The following is a 26,197-nucleotide window of genomic DNA, read 5'->3' as shown; positions in this document are numbered from 1 at the left end:
CTAGGCTGAAAACATATCTGTTTAGTCAAGCCTTTTGTTAATAGTGTTTATTAGATGAAGGAGTAGATCTGGAGGGTACTCAGGCATAGAGTGTTTTGGTAAACTGGGAGGTATGGATGCTGTTAGCCCCCCACTCGCTTGCTCACTCAAGTTTGTTGATGGTGTAGTGGCTGGCTGCTTTATGTCCTGGGGTGTCCTCATGTCTGTGTTACCTTCTGGCTCTCCCCTTTTAGTTATGCTGTCATAGTTAGTTTTGCCGGAGTCCCTGCTTGCACTCAGCACAAAATGTATACTGTTCTTACTCATCAGGTGACATTGGGCATACCCAACAACCTGTTTTTTCTCTCTCTTTTTCTCCCCTCCCCCCACTCTGTCTGTCCCTCTGAGTTACATGTCAATCCTGAGATCGAGGTGCTGACCTTTTCTGCTCCTCGGACCTGCCTGATTCATCCTGATTCCCTGTGTCTGGCTGGAGTCTCATCACGTTGCTCCTGTGGAGGATGGCCCCATATGGACAGTCGAAAGTCGCACTTGGAAGATGCTCTGGACACTTACAGTAATGCTTTTATGGCTGAGGACTCCAGTTGACTTGCTAACTTTAGGACTGCAGTTGTCATCAGCAGTTTTGCACTCAAGTTTCCATCAATGAACAGTTTATAACATCAACAAAATAGACTTCATGTTATAATTATGTTATCTGTTATCATCCAAATGAGGATGGGTTCACGTTTGAGTCTGGTTCCTCTCAAGGTTTCTTCCTCATGTCATCTGAGGGAGTTTTTCCTTGCCACTATTGCCACAGGCTTACTCATTGGGGATAGATTAGGGATAAATTTAGCTCATGTTTAAATTTATTACAATTCTCTAAAGCTGCTTTGTAACAATGTCTATTGTCAAAAGTGCTATAAAAATAAACTTGACATGACATTCATGGTCAATTTAAAGCCACCAATTAACCAAAGCTGCATGTCTTTGGATGGTAGGGGAAACCGAAGCACCTGGAGGAAACCCATGTAGACATGGGGAGAACATGCAAACTCCACACAGAAAGACAGAAAAGCCCCTGTCAGCCACTAGGCTTGAACCCAGAACCTTCCTGCTGTGAGGTGACAGTGCTAACCACTACACCACTGTGCCGCCCCCTCTTTCAGTTAATAAGCCAAAAATACAGCTTGTTCATCAGAAAATTTTGCAAGGTGCAATACTGTCCATCCCTGACCTTTCCCGTGGCAGAAAACTTAAAATTATACAAAGCACTTACACTGGAGACTACTTCCATATTACATAAATGTCTCCTTATAGAAAGTTTCACCATATCAATGACTGAATTTTGTTAAACACCTTTAAAGTCCACTTTAAAGCTTATTAAAGTCCCTGTGAATGAGCTGTTACTATAGAAACGATAGCATATTAGAACAAGCTCATTAATATAAAACTATGATTTACTTGTAACCAATACCTTGTGAACCAATAAGAACTTTATCAATATTTAGCACTTTTACTTTTCCCCCCAATTTTCTCCCTAATTACTTCCCCAACTTTGTTGGAGGAGGTTATGTTTTTGCCTCCATTTGTTACTTGCGAAAATCGGAGATTTTTGTGTTGATCTGTCTGTTTGTCCGTTTGTTTGTTGGTTCTCTAGGGTCGTCATTTCTTGACCAATCTTCACCAAAATGCACAGGACAACTCACTACCATCACACAAAGACATCATTAGTTTTTGGTGGGTCAAGGTCAAAGGTCAAGGTTACCAAGGTCAAATCTTGTAAATACACCTAATCGGCCATAACTTCCATTTCTTTGTGATTTTCACAAGTATCGTGCTCTGCATGACTTTTCATTTGTTTGTTTGCCTGTTCACAACATAACTCAAAAAGTAGTGAACGGATTTTGATGAAATTTTGAGGAAACATAATCCATGGGCCAAGTTAGAATTGATTAGATTTTAATGCAAATCCAGATATGTATTTGGATCCAGGATTTTTTTTTGTCTGTTCCCAACGTAACTCAAAAAGTAGAGAATGGTTTTGATGAAATTTGGTGTACAGTTTTAGCATTATCCTAGGTTCAGGTGATTTGTTTTTGATGTTGATATGCAGCTTGGCGGATATATGCATTCATCAGCCAGCTCTCCCCTATCATACGACAGCTCTTCCACAGAAGGTGAAGGCTAACACGTGCTTCCTCCAAAACAATTCTTCAAACTACTGCTCAAGCTACATCATCGGGCAGTGTAACACACTTTGAGGAAAGTAATATCTGCTCTCTGAGCTCACAGACACACACAATTACTGTGGTTGACTCGGGACAGAGAGTCTTATAGCCTTGTGTTGACACAAAGTTACACATTACTGCTATTATCACCAGTTTTGAGCAATGAGGAAGTTATTATCAATATTGCTGGTTGATTGTATTTGGAAGATTAACAGCATGTAAGAAAATTCCTATATGTGCACCTGAACATGCACTTACAGTATTCCGTTAATTATAAACATATGCATCAATAGCTTATTTCTACATCATGATAGATTTTGCTGCTGAAAAGACTGTGGTACTTTGTTTTGTTGACATATTTGGCTCAAATATAACTTAACGAGAGTCTTTTAAAGTGCTCATAGTCAGAAAATGGTACATATTGAGTAATCAGGACATTCTTATTGTTATATATCCTGGACAAAAACAAACATTTATATTTAGTACAAAACTGAAAAACCTGAATCACTGTTACCCATATGTACATATTTGATGATGAACATTTTGTGGGAAAAATAAAAGTGTACTGTTGATGTTTATTTACCAAAACTCTCCATCTTCTTCAATGCGCAATTTAATTCTGGTCTTCTCTGCACTGTCTATGCCAGCCCAGTTTTTACACCTGTACACACACACACGCACACACACACACACACACACACACACACACACACACACACACACACACACACACACACACAGCCAGCAGCAGCAGCAGCAATTAGGAGGACATAATTTTAGCGCTAAAATGAGAACCGAGAACCGAGCTATTTCTCACGTGTCACTCCAGGGTCCACAGAACTCCACAAATCCCCAGGGGTTTCTCAGTCTCACCAGTAACACCACTTCAGCTTCCCTGTGCACCTACGCACACATACACTTACTAGTTGTAATTATCATCTTAAAAAAATTCATATGTACGTAGCTATATGTCTTACCTTATCTGTGGCAGTGATGGCATAGGCATGACCTTTGACTAACCCCTCAGGAGTCACACTGCCGATCTCGTTCACGCTTCTGGCCTTCACTCAAAAAAGAAGGCATCTCAATTGGCATGATATGAATTTCAGACAATAGGAAGTGTTTCAATCTCATGTTAATGAGAAATCCAACATAAACCCCATTTCCAAAAAAGTTGGGATGCTATGTAAAATATAGTAAAAGAGTGCAGGTGCTAAACTGGCCTGCCTGTCTCCCATTGAAAATGTGTGGTGCATTATGACGTGCAAAATATGACAACAGACTGTTGAGCAACTGAAGTTGTATCTCAAGCAAGAATGTGAAAGAATTTCATGTTCCAAACTTCAACAGTTAGGGTCCTCAGTTACCAAACACTTACTGAGTGTTGGTAAAAGAAAAGGTGATGTAACACAGGAGTAAACATGCCACTGTCCCAGCATTTTTGGAATGTATTGCAGGCTTCAAATTCAGAATGAGTGTACATTTACAAAAAAACAATAAAATTGATCAGTTTGAACATTAAAATATCTTGTCTTTGTATTGGATTCAATTGAATATAGGTTGAAAAGGATTTGCAAATCATTGCATTCTGTTTTTATTTATGTTTAAATAGCGTCCGAACTTTTTTGGAAACGGGGTTGTAGAAGTAGTGAAGATAGCAAACACTGGACTCAAATTTCCATAATGAGACTTGGCTCAGCTAGTTAGCAATTATGATGGTGGTATTGAAGCTTGAAGCTTTGGAAGCTGATTTGTTTGCGAGAGAACTAAGGACTAAAGTGCTGCTGCATCACTCTCTTTAGATAGAGATGAAATATGGGCTAATTTAAAGTGCCACCTGTAGCAGCAGGTAGTCAAATTGCATTGTGGGTAATCTACTAAAATGTTAACCAAAGTGAAAATTCATGACCAGTCAATGAAAACTGTTCAAACTCCAAATTTCATTACAAAATGAATCTTGGATGCGACTTAACATCACATGTTAATTTTAAAGCATCAAAGTCATTCAGGATGGATTGATCCTTTATTATATCCCTCATCAAAACATTTCCGTGCAGGGATTGGCCAAGGATGGCTCGTGTGACATAAAATAGTTCCACCACTGATTAAGCAATGTATCTTGTGACATAAAAAAAAGGGATATGGTGTGAGTCATTCATGGTATATCCTGGATATACCATGAACTAATGTCAGAGTTTTAAGCTATACAGCTGACTTGAGTCACAGCTATGGTTCCGCAATATGTGTGTAGACATGATCATGCCTAGCGAGGCAGAGCATGGTACAGTTCACATGCACAGGTTGAAGGTCGTTCTGACGTAAATAGCAAACATGGCTGTGTCCAGTGAGTTTATGCCGAGATTCAATCTTAACACCTTTAGTTTGGAATGAAGGATATAAATCAAATATACCATGCACTGAGAATCACCGGTAATTATGGATTCTTTTCAGTGACTGGCATAGTACTGTTTTCTTCAGGGCTGTGCCCCTCACAAAATAGTATTATGCCAGTCACCAAAGAGAATCCATAATTTCAGCTGGAGCCTCTCATTGTAATGGTATATTTGATTATGATGCTTTACGAATAAAATCAAGTTGACTCTTCAATTGTTAGAAGCAAATACAACTGATTAGAACAGATGGGTATGAGGAAATCTCTTTCTACTTCTGGAAGTCTAGTACAGCACTACTCTGAAAAAATTTCAAAAGGAAACGTTGATAAGGAAAAGATTATGGCTATAGTCTATAACTCGCACAAGTTAGATGTTCCCTATATTCACACCAAACCTCTCATATGACTCAATGTAAACCAAAGCAATCTGGGTTTCAACATTTCTTATCAATCATGATTAATTAGAAATCTGTCATCTGCTAGGTTATGAAGCATGTATAGCAAAGGAACATTGTGGCAGCGGGGGCGTGGTCAAGCATCGGTCTGTGACCGGAGGGCGGAGTCAGGGAAGGTAAGTGGCAGAATCACTGCACCTGAGGTCTATTAATGTGTGTTTTTTGTGTCTTCCCCAGTGACCGCACCCTATTTAAAGGGAGAGCGAGAGCAGAGGGAGAGCTCTCTCCCCAACCAGAAGACTTGTGTGTGCGCGTGGGTGTGTGTGTGTGGCTGGGAGAGTGTTCAAGCTGAAAAGCTGAAAATAAAAAGAGTTTTTGAACTTAATTCTGGCCTGCCGTCTTTCTGTGCTCCTCCCACTCATACGAACTGCCACAGTGGTGCCGAAACCTGGGACAAGAGCACAGGAAAAGAACAGCCCCATGGAGTCCTCTCCCTTCGCAGACCTGGTCCACGCCCTCGCCACAGCCCAGCAGAGCCAGCACCAGGCGCTAGTCGCCCTCCGGAAGGAGCAAGAGCACCGGTTCGAGGCCCTGGTGTTGGTGCAGCAAGAAGATCGACAGGCGTTCTGGCACCTCCTCGCGTCGGCGGGGTCCACCACCTCCACCGCCGCGGGCCCTTCTCCCCTGACCCTAACTAAGATGGGCCCGCATGACGACCCCGAGGCCTTCCTCATGCTCTTCAAACAGGCAGCAGAGGCCTCGGGCTGGCCGGTGGAACAGTGCGCGGCGCGCCTCCTCCCCCTGTTAACGGCTGCGCTACAGCTCCCCACCGACGGCCAGCTGGTCTATGCGGACCTCCACCGGGCCATCCTCCAGCGGGTGGGGCGCACCCCCGAACAGCAGCGACAATGCTTCCGTGCTCTGCGCCTGGAGGAAGTCGGCTGACCGTTCGTGTTTGGCCAGCAGCTCCGGGACACCTGCTGGCGGTGGTTGAGGGCCGACAACCGTGACGCCGAGGGAATCATCTATCAGGTGGTACTGGAGCAGTTCATCACCCGCCTACCAGAGGGGACCGCGGAGTGGGTCCAGTGCCACCGCCCGGCGTCGCTGGATCAGGCCATCGAGCTGGCAGAGGACCATTTGGCGGCTGTTCCGACGGCAGGACAGCGGACATCCTCTTCCCTCTCCTCTCTCTCTCTCTCTCTCCCCCTCTCCTCCTGTGTCTTGTCCTCGCCCCGTTCCCCCACCGTGGAGACGGGGGCCGGCCCCACCCCAGCTGGCCCGTCGCACCCGTGGTGCCCTCCCGTTTTTCCCTTCTGTGTCTGTCTCTTCCCCCCCTCAGGTGAGTGAGCCCCAGATCACTGGTGCAGAGAGGAAGCCCGGGCCGGTTTGCTGGCGCTGCGGGGAGCCAGGCCACCTCCAACAGCAGTGCTCGGCAATGGAAGTGGGCACGGTGGTTTGGATCCCTGACGCGCCAGGAGCCGCCCTCGATCGGGCCGGAGCGTATCGCATACCGGTGAGTATCCAAGGGGATACATATCAGGCGTTGGTGGACTCTGGCTGTAATCAGACCTCAATTCACCAAAGCCTGGTGCAAGATGAGGCATTGGGGGGAGCACAGGGGGTGAAGGTGTTGTGTGTGCATGGGGATGTTCACAGCTACCCTTTAGTGTCGGTCCACATTCTTTTCCAAGGGGAAAAATTTAGAGTAAAGGCGGCGGTTAATCCTCGCCTCACCCACTCGATAATTTTGGGGACTGATTGGCCGGGATTCAGGGAGTTAATGAGCCATTTAGTGAAGAGTGGGTCCTGCCGTAGTTCAGCAGGGGGAGGTCCCGGTGTCTTATTGGCGGGAGCAGCTGTCACAGAGCTGTCTACATCATCTCCGCATCAGAGTGAGAAGCAGCAGGCTCCTCCTCCCTCTCTCAGGGAATCCCTCGTGGATTTCCCATTAGAGCAGTCGCGAGACGAGACTCTGCGGCATGCGTTTGACCAAGTGAGAGTAATCGATGGTCAAACGCTCCAGCCAAATGCCACCCCGTCCTTCCCCTATCTATTATGAAGGATAGATTATACCGAGTGACGCAGGACACTCAGACTAAAGAGCAAGTCACGCAGCTTTTGATTCCAAAGAGCCGCCGGGAATTGGTATTCCAGGCGGCTCACTTTAATCCCATGGCTGAACACTTAGGGCAGGATAAGACACTAGCCCAAATAATGGCCCGGTTCTATTGGCCAGGGATTCGCGGCGATGTCCGTAGGTGGTGTACAGCGTGCCGCAAATGCCAGTTAGTAAATCCAGTGGCTATTCCAAAAGCGCCTTTGCGCCCTCTCCCATTAATCGAGACCCCGTTCGAAAGAATTGGGATGGATCTCATCGGGCCATTAGATCGGTCAACACGAGGGTACCGCTTTATTTTAGTTCTGGTGGACTATGCAACGCGATACCCGGAAGCAGTGCCTCTTCGCAATATCTCAGCATGCAGTATTGCGGAAGGGCTCTTCTGCGTCATTCCCCGAGTTGGAATCCTGAAAGAGATTCTGACTGACCAAGGCACCTCATTTATGTCACATACACTGAACGAACTGTATGGGTTATTAGGAATTAAGCCAATCCGCAGCAGCGTTTATCACCCACAAACGGACGGTTTAGTTGAACGGTTCAATCGCACCCTCAAAAATATAATTTAAAAATTCGTAAGCGAGGACGCACGTAATTGGGATAAATGGCTCGAACCCTTGTTATTTGCAGTGCGAGAGGTCCCCCAAGCCTCCACGGGGTTCTCCCCGTTCGAATTGTTATATGGGCGTAAGCCGCGCGGCATTCTAGATGTGCTGCGAGAAAACTGGGAGGAGGGACCTTCACCAAGTAAAAATGAAATTCAATACATTATTGACCTGTGCGCAAAACTCCACACACTCACACACCTAACCCAGGAGAAATTGCGGCAGGCCCAAGAACGGCAAACTCGCCTGTACGACAGGGGTACGTGCCTTAGGGAGTTCGCACCGGGAGATAAAGTACTCGTACTGTTGCCCACATCGAGCTCCAAATTGATCACCAAGTGGCAAGGACCCTTTGAGGTCACATGGCGAGTCGGGGACGTCGGGGATATCGACTACAAGGTGAGGCGAACGGACAGGGGTGGGGCGCTACAGATTTACCACCTCAATCTGCTCAAACTCTGGAACGAGGAGGTCCCCGTGGCACTGGTGTCAGTGGTTCCGGAGAAGGCAGAGCTGGGGCCAGAGGTTCAAAAGGGAGCACTGGCATCGCGTACCTCTCCGGTCCCCTGTGGAGACCACCTCTCCCCAACCCAACTCTCGGAGGTTGCCCAGTTGCAGACCGAGTTTTTGGACGTGTTTTCGCCCCTGCCCGGCCGCACCGACCTCATAGAGCACCACATTGAGACGCCCCCAGGGGTGGTAGTGCACAGCCGCCCTTACAGGCTACCCGAACACAAGAAAAAAGTGGTTCGGGAAGAACTCGAGGCCATGCTCAAAATGGGCATCGTCGAGGAGTCCCACAGTGACTGGAGCAGCCTGGTGGTCTTGGTACCCAAGGCCGACGGGTCGGTCCGGTTCTGTGTAGACTATAGAAAAGTCAACGCGGTGTCTAAATTCGACGCGTACCCAATGTCTCGTATTGATGAGTTGCTCGATCGACTAGGCACGGCTCACTTTTACTCGACACTGAATTTGACAAAGGGTTATTGGCAGAACCCCTTGACTCCATTATCCCAAGAAAAAACAGCTTTTTCCACACCGTTTGGCTTACACCAGTTTGTCACACTTCCTTTTGGGCTGTTTGGGGCGCCTGCTACATTCCAGCGGCTGATGGATAGGGTCCTCCGCCCCCACGCCACCTATGCGGCCGCGTACCTCGATGGTATCATTATCTATAGTAATGACTGGCCGTGGCACCTGCAACACCTGAGGGCCGTCCTTAGGTCGCTGAGGCGAGCAGGTCTCACAGCCAACCCGAAGAAGTGTGTGATTGGGCGGGTGGAAGTACGGTATCTGGGCTTCCACTTGGGCAACGGGCAGGTGCGTCCCCAAATTAACAAGACAGCAGCAATTGCGGCCTGCCCGAGGCCCAAGACCAAAAAGGGGGTGAGACAGTTCCTGGGGCTGGCTGGCTACTATCGTAGGTTTATACCTAATTATTTGGATGTCACCACCCCGCTGACTGATCTCACTAAAAAGGGGGCACCAGATCCGGTCCAGTGGATGGAGCAATGCCAGCGGGCTTTCTCTGAGGTGAAGGCTGCACTGTGTGGGGGGCCACTGTTACACTCCCCTGACTTTTCTCTCCCCTTTATGTTACAGACAGATGCATCGGACATGGGGCTGGGGGCTGTTTTGTCCCAGGAGGTGGAGGGGAGGACCGTCCAGTGCTGTACATCAGCAGGAAGCTTTCGGTATGCGAGGGGCACTACAGCACCATCGAAAAAGAGTGCCTCGCGATCAAGTGGGCGGTCCTCGCCCTCCGCTACTACCTACAGGGACGCCCTTTCACCCTCTGTTCGGACCACATGCCCCTCCAATGGCTCCACCGCATGAAGGATGCCAACGCGCGGATCACCCGTTGGTATCTGGCACTCCAACCCTTTAACTTCAAGGTGATCCACAGGCTGGGGGCGCAGATGGTCGTGGCGGACTTCCTCTCCTGTCAAGGGGGGGGAGGAGTCGGCTGCAGGCCGGATGGCCTCCCGGCCTGAGTCAGGCGGTGGGGGTATGTGGCAGCGGGGGCGTGGTCAAGCGTCGGTCTGTGACCAGAGGGCGGAGTCAGGGAAGGTAAGTGGCAGAATCACTGCACCTGAGGTCTATTAACGTGTGTTTGTGTGTCTTCCCCAGTGACCGCGCCCTATTTAAAGGGAGAGCGAGAGCAGAGGGAGAGCTCTCTCCCCAACCAGAAGACTTGTGTGTGTGTGTGCGTGTGTGTGTAGCTGGGAGAGTGTTCAAGCTGAAAAGCTGAAAATAAAAAGAGTTTTTGAACTTAATTCTGGCCTGCCGTCTTTCTGTGCTCCTCCCACTCATACGAACTGCCACAAACATACTACACAGATTGTGATAAACAAGATTTATACAATTTTCCCCTCATATTTGATCAGCACAACATGTCTGGTGTCTGAAATTTTCTGCTTTAGTTTTGTACTGAAGCTACGAGGCTGATGTAGCTAACTGTTAGAACGTAGCTAGATAGGCAAACTGAATGTGTAAATCATAACACACTCATCTCAAAGACATTATTTCACTCAGTAATGCTTTTTTTTTAAATACATAAACAGGAAATATAAGAATGATTACCAGACTATATGCTGAGGAAGAGAGTTATTCCAGTTTGGATGGCTAAGATGCTACTGTGTTTAGCCTTATGAAGTCATTTTGGTCAAATTTTTATTCATAACAGTGTCATACAGGTTTCAAAACTACAGTGGTGCTTGAAAGTTTGTGAACCCTTTAGAATTTTCTCTGTTTCTGCATAAATATGACCTAAAACATCATCAGATTTTCACACAAGTCCTAAAAGTAGATAAAGAGAACCCAGTTAAACAAATGAGACAAAAATATTATACTTGGTAATTTATTTATTGAGGAAAATGATCCAATATTACATATCTGTGAGTGGCAAAAGTATGTGACCCTCTAGGATTAGCAGTTAATTTGAAGGTGAAATTCGAGTCAGGTGTTTTCAATCAATGGGATGACAACCAGGTGTGAGTGGGCACCCTGTTTTATTTACAGAACAGGGATCTATCAAAGTCTGATCTTCACAACACATGTTTGTCGAAGTGAATCATGGCACAAACAAAGGAGATTTCTGAGGACCTCAGAAAAAGCGTTGTTGATGCTCATCAGGCTGGAAAAGGTTACAAACCCATCTCTAAAGAGTTTGGACTCCACCAATCCACAGTCAGACAGATTGTGTACAAATGGAGGAAATTCAAGACCATTGTTACCCTCCCCAGGAGTGGTCGACCAACAAAGATCACTCCAAGAGCAAGGCGTGTAATAGTCAGTGGGTCACAAAGGACCCCAGGGTAACTTCTAAGCAACTGAAGGCCTCTCTCACATTGGCTAATGTCAATGTTCATGAGTCCACCATCAGGAGAACGATGAACGACAATGGTGTGCATGGTAGGGTTGCAAGGAGAAAGCCACTGCTCTCCAAAAAGAACATTGCTGCTTGTCTGCAGTTTGCTAAAGATCACGTGGACAAGCCAGAACGCTATTGGAAAAATGTTTTGTGGACGGATGAGACCAAAATAGAAATTTTTGGTTTAAATGAGAAGCGTTATGTTTGGAGAAATGCAGTGTTTTCCTTCCAGCACAAGAACCTTATCCCATCTGTGAAACATGGTGGTGGTAGTATCATGGTTTGGGCCTGTTTTGCTGCATCTGGGCCAGGACGGTTTGCCATCATTGATGGAACAATGAATTCTGAATTATACCAGCGAATTCTAAAGGAAAATGTCAGGACATCTGTCCATGAACTGAATCTCAAGAGAAGGTGGGTCATGCAGCAAGACAACGACCCTAAGCACACAAGTCATTCTACCAAAGAATGGTTAAAGAAGAATAAAGTTAATGTTTTGGAATGGCCAAGTCAAAGTCCTGACCTTAATCCAACTGAAATGTTGTGGAAGGACCTGAAGCGAGCAGTTCATGTGAGGAAACCCACCAACATCCCAGAGTTGAAGCTGTTCTGTATGGAGGAATGGGCTAAAATTCCTCCAAGCCAGTGTGCAGGACTTATCAACAGTTATCGGAAACGTTTAGTTGCAGTTATTGCTGCACAAGGGGGTCACACCAGATACTGAAAGCAAAGGTTCACATACTTTTGCCACTCACAGATATGTAATATTAGATCATTTTCCTCAATAAATAAATGACCAAGTATAATATTTTTGTCTCATTTGTTTAACTGGGTTCTCTTTATCTGCTTTTAGGACTTGTGTGAAAATCTGATGGTGTTTTAGGTCATATTTATGCAGAAATATAGAAAATTCTAAAGGGTTCACAAACTTTCAAGCACCACTGTACATAAGTAAGTGTGTTTGAGATACTAAACAATTAAATGTGTGATGATTTAGGCATGCAGTTTACACAATGCTAACCTATAAGTCTTCAATTATTTGTTAGCTAAATTACATTAGCCTTATCACACACACAAGGGTAGAGGAAGGAAACTTCAGAACATCAAATATTCTCTTCAATTTCTTTAGGACAGAGCTTTTAACAATAGACCCAGTAGATGTACAGAAATCTGGATGTAGATTTATCCCTAATGATAATGAAGTAGGGCAGCACAGTGGTGTAGTCGCCTCACAGCAAGAAGGTCCTGGGTTCAAGCCCAGTTGCCGGCAAGGGCCTTTCTGTGTGGAGTTTGCATATTCTCCCTGTGTCTGTGTGGGCTTCCTCCGGGTGCTCTGGTTTCCCCCACAGTCCAAAGACATGCAGGTTAGGCTAAATGGTGACTCTAAATTGACTGTAGGTGTGACTGTGAGAGTGAATGGTTGTTTTTTCCTGTGTCAGCCCTGCGATAACCTGGCAACTTGTCCAGGGTGTACCCCGCCTCTCACCTATAGTCAGCTGGGATAGCCTCCAGCTTGCCTGCGACCCTGTACAGGACAAGCAGCTACAGATAATGGATGGATAGATAATGAAGCAAGTCCGACAAGATTAGCATGGAAAAACTCCCTGAGATGACATGAGGAAGAAATCTTGAGAGAAACTAGACTCAAAAGGGAACCTATTGTGTGTGTTTATATATATATATATATATATATATATATATGTGTGTGTGTGTGTGTGTGCGTGTGTGTATGCACACCTGTATGAAGCAGCTGAGTAGGGTTCCTCGGGACAGCGCTGAAGTGAGAGTCCTCCACAGGACGGGAGGAGTGCGGAAGGAAACAGGACGAGTGTAGGCAATGCCACCCGTGAAGTCCTCCATTCCCTCAGAAATATTGCCTCCCTTTAGACTGTTGTAGGAACCAATTAACCTACACACAAACATTTCTCTTACTGTCCTTGTGAGGACATTCCAAGCTAGTTAATGCTTTACCACCCATAAATCTAACTCTAACTTTTTGCCATTTTTAAATTAAAAAATGCAGTTCAAAAAAGTACTTTTCTTTGTTTGAACTTGGCGCAAGGTCCAAACCATCAGTCTTTCTGTCCTTATGCTGATATTCATTCATTCATTCATTCATTATCTCTAGCCGCTTTATCCTTCTACAGGGTCGCAGGCAAGCTGGAGCCTATCCCAGCTGACTACGGGCGAAAGGCGGGGTACACCCTGGACAAGTCGCCAGGTCATCACAGGGCTGACACATAGACACAGACAACCATTCACACTCACATTCACACCTACGGTCAATTTAGAGTCACCAGTTAACCTAACCTGCATGTCTTTGGACTGTGGGGGAAACCGGAGCACCCAGAGGAAACCCACGCGGACACGGGGAGAACATGCAAACTCCACACAGAAAGGCCCTCGCCGGCCCCGGGGCTCGAACCCAGGACCTTCTTGCTGTGAGGCGACAGCGCTAACCACTACACCACCGTGCCGCCATGCTGATATTTGTTTCCTATATATTATTTCAATGTATTTTACTCACTTTACGCACTGCAATGTACATACACTACATAAACCATGTATTAAATTGATTCTGAACACATTTTGATTCCGTCTGCTCTTCATCAAGAACTCTGACACATGGATACTGAGTAGGATGTCAACAGTCATTTGTTTACACGCAATTAGACTGTAAAAGTGGCCTAAGAGCAGCAGGAAGCTGTGTCACTGCTGCTCTTCTATCCCACACGCTCGCACACAGTCATACACACATATGTTGCCACTGACTTGGCGTAAGCCTTCTCCACTAGGGCGCTCCAGAACTCGTTTTTAGTGCGTGAGTAGCTGAAGAGCAGACGGCCTCCTCGCACAGGCAACCTGTCATCCACCACCACCTCCACCCACTCACCATACTGCCAGAACTGAAAGAGAGAGAGAGAGAGAGAGTTCAGATAATTGGGTTAATAGCAGGACTAATTCTACTTCTAGTATCAGACAATGGCTAATTAGACCTGTGACGATACACTGTTTTTGAACACCCTCTGTTTTAGCTTTTGTGGTTAAGAGAGCAATCGACTCATTAAATACTGATCGTAAGGAACTAGAGTGCATTACAAAATATGTGACTATATTTAATTGCACTGAAATCCAGTCAAATCTAATTAGAACTGGATGAGATCTTGAACACTATAATCAGGCAATTAGGCTACAACATACTACATTTATCTTCCTATTCATACGAGCACTGGCTAAATCTTTTTATAAATATATCGGCTTAACTGCTTTTCTCTTGAAATTGCTTGGATCAGCTGATCAGAATCACAGTGGATCTGGAGCCCATCCCAAGGACATAGGGTGCAAGGTACAGCTTGGAATGGCCGCCAATCCATCACACACATACACACACACATTTGCATGCTAATTCACACATGAGGGAAATTTGCCAGTTCAATTACCAGCATGTTTTTGGGAGGTGGGAGAAACCAGAGGGAAATCACACAGGGAATGCAAGGATTATTCGGTCAACCATCTAAGAGCATATAATTTAGAAAGATAAATTATTTAGTAACTTCAGTGAAACTAAACAGGACCTATGTACTCTCAAATTTTTGTTAGAAATTTGTTGAAAATATTTTTCTTGATTTCTTGATTGGCCTATTTCATACCACCCCATCAGTCCTAAAATAACATGCACTTTCATACATTATTCCTCTCATATGATAGTAATTTGACAATGATTACAATTTTTATTTATTGAAGAATGACATGCCATATTTTTTTATTCTCTTATTGTTACATTAATGTTGTGGAACATCCATGAAATAAGCTCCTGTTATCACTAGCATTATAACAGCTATAGTTCTTTTTTCTTTATCTTGAAGTAAATGAGATTTGAAAAAAAATGCAGCATGTCATGTAAATGAAACGTATCTCTGATGGTTACAAAATGCTGACAATGGAGACTCCTTCCACAAATGCTCCTCACATCAACAGTTACACACACACATATATATATATATATATATATATATATATATATATATATATATATATATATATATATATATATATATATAAATCTCATTTCCTCTAGCCGCTTTATCCTGTTCTACAGGGTCGCAGACAACCTGGAGCCTATCCTAGCTGACTACGGACGAAAGGCAAGGTACACCCTGGACAAGTCGCCAGGTCGTCACAGGGCTGACACATAGACACAGACAACCATTCACACCTACAGTGCCTTGAAAAAGTATTCATACCCTTTGAACTTTTTCACATTTTTCCACCTTACAACCACGAACTTAAAAGTTTTTTATTGAGATTTTATGTGATAGACCAACACAGAGTAGCACATAATTGTGAAGTGAAACGAAAATGATAAATGGTCTTCAAAATTTTAAACAAATAAAAATCTGAAAAATGTGGTGTGCATTAGTATTCAGCCCCCCTGCGTCAATACTCTGTAGAGCCACCTTTTGCTGCAATTACAGCTGCAAGTCTTTTGTGGTATGTCTCTACCAGCTTTGCACATCTAGACACTGAAATTTTTGCCCATTCTTCTTTGCAAAATAGCTCAAGCTCAGCCAGATTGGATGGAGAGCGTCTGTGAACAGCAATTTTCAAGTCTTGCCATAGATGCTCAATGGGATTTAGGTCTGGACTTTGACTGGGCCATTCTAACACATGAATATTCTTTGATCTAAACCATTCCATTGTAGCTCTGGCTGTATGTTTAGGGTCATTGTCTTGCTGGAAGGTGAATCTCCTTCCCAGTCTCAAGTCTTTTGCAGCCTCCAACAGGTTTTCTTCCAGGATTGCCCTGTATTTAGCTCCATCCATCTTCCCATCAACTCTGACCAGCTTCCCTGTCCCTGCTGAAGAAAAGCATCCCCATAGCATGATGCTGCTGCCACCACCATGTTTCACAGTGGGGATTGTGTGTGCAGGGTGATGAGCAGTGTTAGTTTTCCGCCACACATAGCGCTTTGCATTTAGGCCAAAAAGTTCAACTTTGGTCTCATCTGACCAAAGCACCTTCTTCCACATGTTTGCTGTGTCCCCTACATGGCTTCTGGCAAACTGCAAACAGGACTTCTTATGCCTGTCTTTCAACAATGTCTTTCTTCTTGCCACTCTTCCAAAAAGGCCAGATTTGTGGAGTGTACGACTTATAGTTGTCCTGTGCACAGATTCTCACACCTGAGCTGTGGATTTCTGCAGCTCCTCCAGAGTGATCATGGGCCTCTTGGCTGCTTCTCTGACCAGTGCTCTCCTTGCTCGCTTTGTCAGTTTAGGTGGATGGCCATGTCTTGGTAGGTTTGCAGTTGTGCCATACTTTTTCCATTTTTGAATGATGGATTGAACAGTGCTTCTTGAGATGTTCAGAGCTTGGGATTTTTTTTATAACCCAACCCTGCTTTAAACTTCTCCAGAACTTTATCCCTGACCTATCTGGTGAGTTCTTTGGTCTTCATGATGCTGTTTGTTCTTCAGTGTTCTCTAACAAACCACTGAGGCCTTCACAGAACAAGTGTATTTATGCTGAGAGTAAATTACACACAGTAGGACTCTATTAACTAATTAGATGACTTCTGAAGGCAATTGATTGCACTGGATTGTATTTAGAGGTATCAGAGTACAGGGGGCTGAATACTAATGCACACCACATTTTTCAGATTTTTATTTGTTTAAAATTTTGAAGACCATTTATCATTTTCGTTTCACTTCACAATTATGTGCTACTCTGTGTTGGTCTGTCACATAAAATCTCAATAAAAAACTTTTAAGTTCTTGGTTGTAAGGTGGAAAAATGTGAAAAAGTTCAAGGGGTATGAATATTTTTTCAAGGCACTCTACAGTCAATTAGAGTCACCAGTTAACCTAACCTGCTTGTCTTTGGACGGTGGGGGAAACCGGAGCACCTGGAGGAAACCGACGCAGACACGGGGAGAACATGCAAACAGTGCTAACCACTACACCACTGTGCTGCCTGTGTATATATATATACACACACCAATCAGCCATAACTTTAAAATCACCTGTGTAATACTGTGTTGATCCCCCTTGTACCACCGCGAGTTGGCCTAGTGGTTAGCGTGTCCACCTCTCAACCAGGAGATCGCGAGTTCTACTCGTGCTTGGGTCATACCAAGGACCATCCTAAAAATGGTATCTTCTACCATCTAGCAAGGCACTCTGCAATACAGATGCGAGTGGGGAAGTCAAACTCTCGCGGTTACCAGAGGACTAGTCCCCTACTGTAACCCTAGCTGTATAGGCTAGAGGCCAAGGGCTATCGAAATGGAGATCGGCCCCACAGCCTTATGCCTTAAAGATTTGGTTAGTACTGGGACAGGAGACTGCCTGGGAAGACCAGATTCTGGCATGAGAGGGACTTTGACTTGACTTAATCCCTTTGTGCCTCCAAAACAGCTTTAATCTGTCAAGACATGGACTCTACAAGACCTCTGAAGGTGTGCTGTGGTATCTGGCACCAAGATGTTAGCAGCAAATCCTTTAAATCCTGTAAGTTGCAAGGTGGGGCCTCTATGGATGAGACTTGTTTATCCAGCACATCCCACAGATGCTGGGGAAGTTGGAGGCCAAGCCAAAACCTTGAACCCTTTGTCATGTTCCTCAAATCATTCCTGAACAGTGTAGCAAAGTGCGTTATCCTGCTGAAAGAAGCCACTGCCATGAGGGAATACCATTGACATGAAAGGGTGTACTTGCTCTGTAACAATGTTTAGGTAGCTGCTACATGTCAAAGTGACATCCACATGAATGTCAGGATCCAAGATTTCACAGCAGAACACTGCCTTCTGCCCATAGTTCATCCTGATGCCATCTCTTCCCCAGGTATGTGACACACATGCACGTGGCTGTCCACATGATGTAAAAGAAAACATGATTCATCAGACCAAGCCACCTTCTTTCATTGCTCCATGGTCCAGTTCTGATGCTCATGTGTCCATTGTAGGCACTTTTAGCAGTGGACAGTGGTCAGCATGGGCACTCTGACTGGTCTGCGGCCACACAGCCTCATACGTAGCAAGCTGTAATGCACTGTGTGTTCTGACACCTTTCTATCTTAGCCAACATTAACTTTTTCAGCAATTTGTGCAACAGTAGTTCTTCTGTGGGATCAGACCAGATGGATTAGCCTTCACACATCAGTGAGACTTGGCCATCCATGACCCTGTTGCCGGTTCACCAGTTGTCCTTCCCTGGACCACTTTTGGTAGGTACTAACCTTTGCATACCAGGAACACCCCACAAGACCTGCCATTTTGGAGATGTTCTGACAAAGTTATCCAGCCATCACAATTTGGCATTTGTCAAAATCGCTCAGATCCTTATACTTGCCCATTTTTCCTGCTTCCAACACATCAACTTCAAAAACTGATTGTTTGCTTGCTGCCTAATATATCCCACCTCTATCCCACTGCTCTTCCCAGGCAGTCTCCTGTCCCAGCACTAACCAGGCCCTTGAGGCGCATTGATCTCTGTTTCTATAGCTCTAGGCCTTTTGCCTATTACATAGCTGGGGTTACAGTGGGGGGCTGGTCCTCTGGTAACTACAAGAGTTTGACTCCCTACTCACATCTCTATTGCGATGTGCCTCGCCAGATGGCAGTAGGTACCATTTTTATGATGGTCTTTGGTATGACCTGACCACAAGTAGAACTCACGATCTCCCAGTTGAGAGGCAGACACGCTAACCACTAAGCCAGCACATGGTTATATTTATAATGTCAAAGGATCACTTTTTTCTAGGTGCGCTGTACAAACTACAATATGCTACAGGACTTTTAAATCAGGGTGGCCTACTTTTTAAACAGATTACAATCAGAGAGAACCTAATAGTTCTGTGTTGCTTAGACAAAATACTAGGTTCTATAACAGTCTTTAATATTTTAGCAGTCTTCCTTTTTTTTAACATTTGCTGATGCAGCATTATATCATGTCATCGTCTTTGAAAATGATAAAACAGCCATGTTTTCTGTGTTTTACTTGTATTACTGCTGTATATAATCTCTTTATCTGTGTTGTTTATCATGTTGTGGTTGGTCAGAGAAGGTCTTCACTTAAACTTTAACGGAATTACTTGGCTTGTGCTGGCCTGTAGACAGGTATGAGTGTGAATATGCAGGAGTGTGTATTAGGGCATTCATGCCTTTGGGCAAGGGCTACATGTCAGAACACTTAAATCATCATACCAGAACACCACAAACAACAGACTTACACTTTCTTTTACCCTTCTTTTATATATCTCTCCGTCCCTCTCACCAGAAAACCATTTATATTACAGGAGGGACCCACATCTCCCCTGCATCTCCTCATTCAACTTAATGATCCACCATGGGCTCAACTATGCTTTGAAGTTTAACTGTTATTTCCAAAGATTACCCACAGTTTACACAAGGATATCTATAAAAATGCATTCATGGTTGTTAAGTAAGGAATAACACACTTGTGGGAATGCTGTGGTCGGAAAGTAATCAATGATGGGGTGGTGTAATGTGGCATGATGTGAAACAGTGTTACTGTTGTTGCACCAAAGTTCATTATTTTCCAATAAGAGCATGTCCTAAAGTGTTTTATTTCTGTGTCCCTGTGAATTAACTGTTACTATAGAAAAGATAACATTAAAATGAGTGCATTAATATAATCTTGGGATTTTTTATGGTCAACACCTTCTGACCAATCAGATTGTAGAATTTAATCACACTGTGGTATACTGTTTATCCGAAGCTTTCTTTATCAAGATGGTGACTTCATTGCCCATTTTGTCAACATGTTTAAACGTTGATTATCATGAAGACTTCAGAAATAACTAGGCTACTACAAAGGCTGTTTTTCACCGCATGTACGATTGTTGAAAAGTTCCTGAATTATTTAATAACACTTCTTGAAAATGTTCATGTTTTGGATTTTTACTGACTTAATTGCAAGACTGCCCTCATTGCAAGAGCTGTGAGGATTACACATGATTATTTGTAGCAGGAAATGATGCAAGAACGTCATTTATAACTTTTTATGCACTACTATTGAAGCCAAGTTGAATTACTTAAGTAATGAAGATCTATCTGACCCAAAAATGTTTTGGAAATTATGCCTTATGCCACATCCAGTTCTTAAATGATGTCACACCAACTTGCTGATGTTTAAGAGTAATCTATAAAAATCAACAAATATTTAATGTGTACCTGAACAGTGTAACGTCATAGGGAAGCCATCTTGGACAACCAAAATCACTTTTTTTTTAAGGTATACTTGTACTGGAAACCCAAAAATTAATTATATAATGTACAGTTGGGTGCAAAAGTTTGAAACCCCCCCCCCCAAAAAAAAAAAAGGTACTTGGTGAAAAAAAGGGAAATTTACCTCTATTTTACAATTTAGCCACAAAAATAAAAATAATTCCAGGATGTTTTAAATGATATGTCATGCAATGACAACAACCCAAAAACACAAGGCAAAAATGGACAGAAAAGGCATTTCACCATGACTAACTCCAAGATTTTGGAGGCAGTTATAAGCCAAAGCTCACACATTATTACACAATATTTATATAACATTCAAATTATCAGAAAGGAACAAATTTTTGTGATCAAGTAGCCTAACACTATCTTTATTGAAGCCATAATTAAAAAAATAAACTTCTTTATTTTGTTCTGAGGTTATGCAAACTATAGCATATAACTATAGTTCCATTTTTCCATGTGGACTCTCAGTGCAGTTTTAAAAATAGTTTACTTACTGTATACAAGTTTTGAGACTTATACATAAATATTTAGGTCTCTACTTACAGAAAACAGATTTTGGGTCAGATATATTTGTATTACTTAACTACAGTACCAGTCAAATGTTTGGACACAGCTACTCATTCAAAGGTTTTTCTGTATTTTGACTGTTTTCTACATTGTAGAACAATACTGAAGACATCAAAGCTATGAAATAACATGTATGCAATTATGTGGTAAACAAAAAAATGTTAAAACAACACAAATAAATATATGTTTCATATTTTAGATTCTTCACAGTAGCTACTGTTTACTCTGATGACACTTTGCACACTATTGGCATTATCTTAACCAGCTTCATGAGGTAGTCACCTGGAATGCTTTTCAATTAACATGTGTGCCTCGTCAAAAGTTAATTAGTGGACTAGTTTCTTGCCTTCTTAATGTGTTTGAGATCAAACAGTAAATAGTAAATAATAAACATACAGTAAATAATTCTATTCCACAACTGTACTAATTCGTATTATGTCAAGAACCGCTCAACTAAGTAAAGAGAAACGATATCCATCATTACTTTAAAACATGAAGAGTCTTTTATTAATAAAAATGAAAAATACCGTTGAATTAGAAAGTTTGTCCAAAGTTTTGACTGGTACTGTGCATTCATGGGTCACAAACTGGGGTCTGGTGATACCATAGCCAAATGTGAATTCTTTAATTTTGTTACTGTTGTAGAAAAATCACTGGTCATTTGAATGTGTTTAATCCAAACTTTAAGAACTAAAACACGAGTAGACTTCTAATTGACGTTCACTTAAAGGTGTCCCTGCCTACAAAAAGTGTGAGAACCCCTATAATCTACATTATTCTATCCACATTCACTGGAAATGAGCAATCACATGCTCTGATTGGCTACTCTACTACTAGGCTATCAGCTCATATACCGTGAGTAGAGAAAAACAAAATGGCAGCGCGTTTTGCTGAACCAACCGAAGATTAAATAAAAACTCTACTCAAAAACAAAACTCCAAAAAATACAAAAAAGCAACAAAATATGGAATAAAAGTATTTAATGGTAAGAATGTATGTTTTTTTATTTTTATTTTTCAAGAATTATTATTATAGCATTTTTTCATAAATTGCTACTGTCATTTCGCTGGTTTGTTTACATTCTAAGCGGAAACGATTTTGTTGGAAGTTTTGTATAAAGTTTTTATTTATCGAATTTGCAAAAAATTAAAATAAAACTGGTTTCTCAAAATCCAATGAATGTGGATAGAATAAAACAGTTATTCCACTCAATCTCGTCGTACATGGCTTATAGCCAACTCGGTGCTACGTGCCTTGTCGGCTATCAGCTCATGTACGACTTGATTTCGTGGAATAACTGTTAAATAGCCTCATAGCCTCCAGTATAAAACTAAACAAGCAAATGTTGAACACTGAATATGTCTAGGTTGCTGAAATATATTTGAGATAAGTGAGAAATTGTTAAAATGCACATTTTGCCAAGTAATCCTTTCAAAAAATTATCTAAAGAGTCATCAGTTTCGTGGTTTACTAATTGCAGCAGGCAGCTCAGTTCAAGCAAGATAATATAGATTTAGGCACTGCCTAAAAGCGGAGCTCCCATCTGTTTCTGGGTTGTAGAATTTTCTTATATCGTAGCCAGTCTCTTTTGTTTTATTTCTTTACTGGCTAGCACTGGCCACTAGGCGGTGTGTATGACTGGTAATTACTAACACTGACCACTAGGCGGTGTGTATGATTGGTAATTACTAACACTGGCCACGAGGCGGTGTGTATGACTGGTAATTACTAACACTGACCACTAGGCGGTGTGTCTCATCTCATCTCATTATCTCTAGCCGCTTTATCCTTCTACAGGGTCGCAGGCAAGCTGGAGCCTATCCCAGCTGACTACGGGCGAAAGGCGGGGTACACCCTGGACAAGTCGCCAGGTCATCACAGGGCTGACACATAGACACAGACAACCATTCACACTCACATTCACACCTACGGTCAATTTAGAGTCACCAGTTAACCTAACCTGCATGTCTTTGGACTGTGGGGGAAACCGGAGCACCCGGAGGAAACCCACGCGGACACGGGGAGAACATGCAAACTCCACACAGAAAGGCCCTCGCCGGCCCCGGGGCTCGAACCCAGGACCTTCTTGCTGTGAGGCGACAGCGCTAACCACTACATAGGCGGTGTGTATGACTGGTAATTACTAACACTGGCCACTAGGCGGTGTGTATGACTAGTAATTACTAACACTGGCCACTAGGCGGTGTGTATGACTGGTAATTACTAACACTGGCCACTAGGCGGTGTGTATGACTGGTAATTACTAACACTGGCCACTAGGCGGTGTGTATGACTGGTAATTACTAACACTGACCACTAGGCGGTGTGTATAACTGGTAATTACTAACACTGGCCACTAGGCGGTGTGTATGACTGGTAATTACTAACAGTGGCCACTAGGCGGTGTGTATGAGTGGTGGTACACGGACAAACCACAAAAAATCGACTCGATGGGTTTACCGTTTTTTCTTAGGTATGGTGCTCCGGTCGCGCGGGCCGAAGCGCCGCTATTATTTAGGAAGTCTGTTCATGTGACTGCAGGAAAGAGGAGCTGAATGTGTCTGTTCCCCTAAAGCACTTACATGTCGAAACATGTCGAAAATTCAAAACCACCTGGATGGATGTGCAAGGCTTGTGCCAAATCCAGAAATAATACAATAACAATGATACCATATTGAAAACTGTTCTTGAATGTATAATAATCACATGTGTGGTTGGTGTATTGATGGGGGCAGGGGGATGTGTGTCAGCATGAGATGATGGGATGTTCGGGGGGAGTGAAGGGGTATCTGGAACAATCCCCACAACACCCCTAAGGAAGAAGGGCTGGATAATGCTTATTAGCACCCCTGTCTAAATCTCACACACACACATATGAAAAATTAACCTTGATCCTCACTCCAGCTCAGAAAAGAAGTCCTTTATGTAAATGTATGACTTCTGCCACCCTCACAGTCTACGATTCCATTCATTAATTTTCTCCCAGTGTATTCATATGCTAATAAACAGCACCTTGACTTGTCTCTTCAGTGAATTTTCAGTCGTAACTGGCTTTCATCTGTCTTACCCTGAAGTGGAAGATTCCAGCATAGGATGCATCCATCGTTTGTCCTGATGGAACCACTTTCTCAAACAGATTAGGGTGCATAGTGAGACAGGATAGAGCAGCGAGAAACCAGCAGTTACCTAAAGAACACATACAAGAAGGAAATAGTTATCAGGGAAAAAAGGCAATCATAAAAATGACAGTACAGATTAGTATTGGTTCAAAATACAGATAAAGTCTGTGAACTGTGCACACACAAGCACACACATTAAAATTCCTGCATAACAGTAAACAGCTGTTCTTCTGCCTAGAAGGGTTTAAATATCGTCAACAGTTTAATTGAATAACCCCATGTTCTTCCAAGACCCAAACCCAGAATGATTACTCAACTCTCATTGTTCACTTTTACCCCAAAATGCCTTTTCATTTAGTCTGAACATTTCTCCATTTGCCCTTAAATCACCCCAACACCCTTCTCCCCAAAAACACACACCATACAGTATATTCACAATTACTATAATTTATTGTATATAAGCAGTGAGGTGCCATATGGCGTCAGAAGGATGTTAGAACTGTCTGGGCGTGACCTAATATCTTAATGAGCATGTTTGATTGACATTCCATTGTCCTAGATTCTCAAGTTAAACTAAACATAATGACAGCTGCCGACTTGCATAAATCTACCCAATTACAATATGATTACAGACCTTGTAGTAATTCTGGATTACTTTTTCTGTCCCTGAAACCATGCAAGCTTCTTAATTTGCTTTCAGATAGCAAGAATAGTGACAGAAAAAACTATGCTTAGAGCTAGCCAGTGATTTCGTTCAAACCAAGGGATACAAAACTTATGTTTTTTTTTTCATTGTTTAGTTTGTACTTTGACTGGAATGCAGACATATTTTTACTTCTACAGTGGTGCTTGAAAGTTTGTGAACCTTTTAGAATTTTCTATATTTCTGCATAAATATGACCTAAAACATCATCAGATTTTCACACAAGTCCTAAAAGTAGATAAAGAGAACCCAGTTAAACAAATGAGACAAAAATATTATACTTAGTCATTTATTTATTGAGGAAAATGATCCAATATTACATATCTGTGAGTGAACTGTGAGTGGTAAAAGAGAGCAACTGGACTTGCTTCAAGCAAGTCCAGTTGCTCTCTTTTACCACCCACAGTTTACTATGACCTGGATGACTGAGAATCTTCACAGACATACAGTATCTGTGAGTGGCAAAAGTGTGTGAACCTTTGCTTTCAGTATCTGGTGTGACCCCTTTGTGCAGCAATAATTGCAACTAAATGTTTCCGGTAACTGTTGATCAGTCCTGCACACCGGCTTGAAGGAATTTTAGTCCATTCCTATACAGAACAGCTTCAACTCTGGGATATTGGTGGGTTTCCTCACATGAACTGCTTGATTCAGGTCCTTCCACAACATTTCGACTGGATTAAGGTCAGGCTTTGACTTGGCCATTCCAAAACATTAACTTTATTCTTCTTTAACCTTTCTTTGGTAGAATGACTTGTGTGCTTAGGGTCGTTGTCTTGCTGCATGACCCACCTTCTCTTGAGATTCAATTCATGGACAGATGTCCTGACATTTTCCTTTAGAATTCACTGGTATAATTCAGATTATAGAGGGTAGTGTCATGGTTTGAGACCAGATGCAGCAAAACAGGCCCAAACCATGATACTACCACCACCATGTTTCACAGATGGGAATCTTATGCTGATAGTTCTTATGCTGGAATGCAGTGTTTTCCTTTCTCCAAACATAATGCTTCTCATTTAAAACAAAAAGTTCTACAGTGGGGCAAAAAAGTATTTAGTCAGCCACCAATTGTGCAAGTTCTCCCACTTAAAAAGATGAGAGAGGCCTGTAATTTTCATCATAGGTACACTTCAACTATGAGAGACAGAATGGGGGGAAATAATCCAGGAAATCACATTGTAGGATTTGTAATGAATTAATTGGTAAATTCCTCGGTAAAATAAGTATTTGGTCACCTCCAAACAAGCAAGATTTCTGGCTCTCACAGACCTGTAACTTCTTCTTTAAGAGGCTCCTCTGTCCTCCACTCGTTACCTGTATTAATGGCACCTGTTTGAACTCGTTATCAGTATAAAAGACACCTGTCCACAACCTCAAACAGTCACACTCCAAACTCCACTATGGCCAAGCCCAAAGAGCTGTCAAAGGACACCAGAAACAAAATTGTAGAC

At 43.1% G+C, this 26,197-nt stretch overlaps 1 protein-coding gene across 1 annotated transcript in view; it reads right to left on the bottom strand.

The window, feature by feature from the left end:
- The window catches only part of capn12 (calpain 12), an 84,390-nt gene that overhangs the window by 51,820 nt on the left and 6,373 nt on the right, over positions 1-26,197 (bottom strand). Inside the window, exons 3-8 of the mRNA XM_060923379.1 lie at positions 23,989-24,107; positions 13,873-14,006; positions 12,838-13,009; positions 3,191-3,274; positions 3,031-3,116; positions 2,797-2,874 (exon numbers count right to left, since the gene is read on the bottom strand). Of these exons, the coding sequence (XP_060779362.1) occupies positions 2,797-2,874; positions 3,031-3,116; positions 3,191-3,274; positions 12,838-13,009; positions 13,873-14,006; positions 23,989-24,107 (673 nt within the window). The remainder of the gene's footprint in view (positions 1-2,796; positions 2,875-3,030; positions 3,117-3,190; positions 3,275-12,837; positions 13,010-13,872; positions 14,007-23,988; positions 24,108-26,197) is intronic.

This window comes from Neoarius graeffei, chromosome 6, assembly GCF_027579695.1.
Source record: "Neoarius graeffei isolate fNeoGra1 chromosome 6, fNeoGra1.pri, whole genome shotgun sequence".
Lineage (NCBI taxonomy): Eukaryota > Metazoa > Chordata > Actinopteri > Siluriformes > Ariidae > Neoarius > Neoarius graeffei.
The sequence above is the reverse complement of the archived record's forward strand: the minus strand, read 5'-3'. Positions and strand labels throughout refer to the sequence as shown.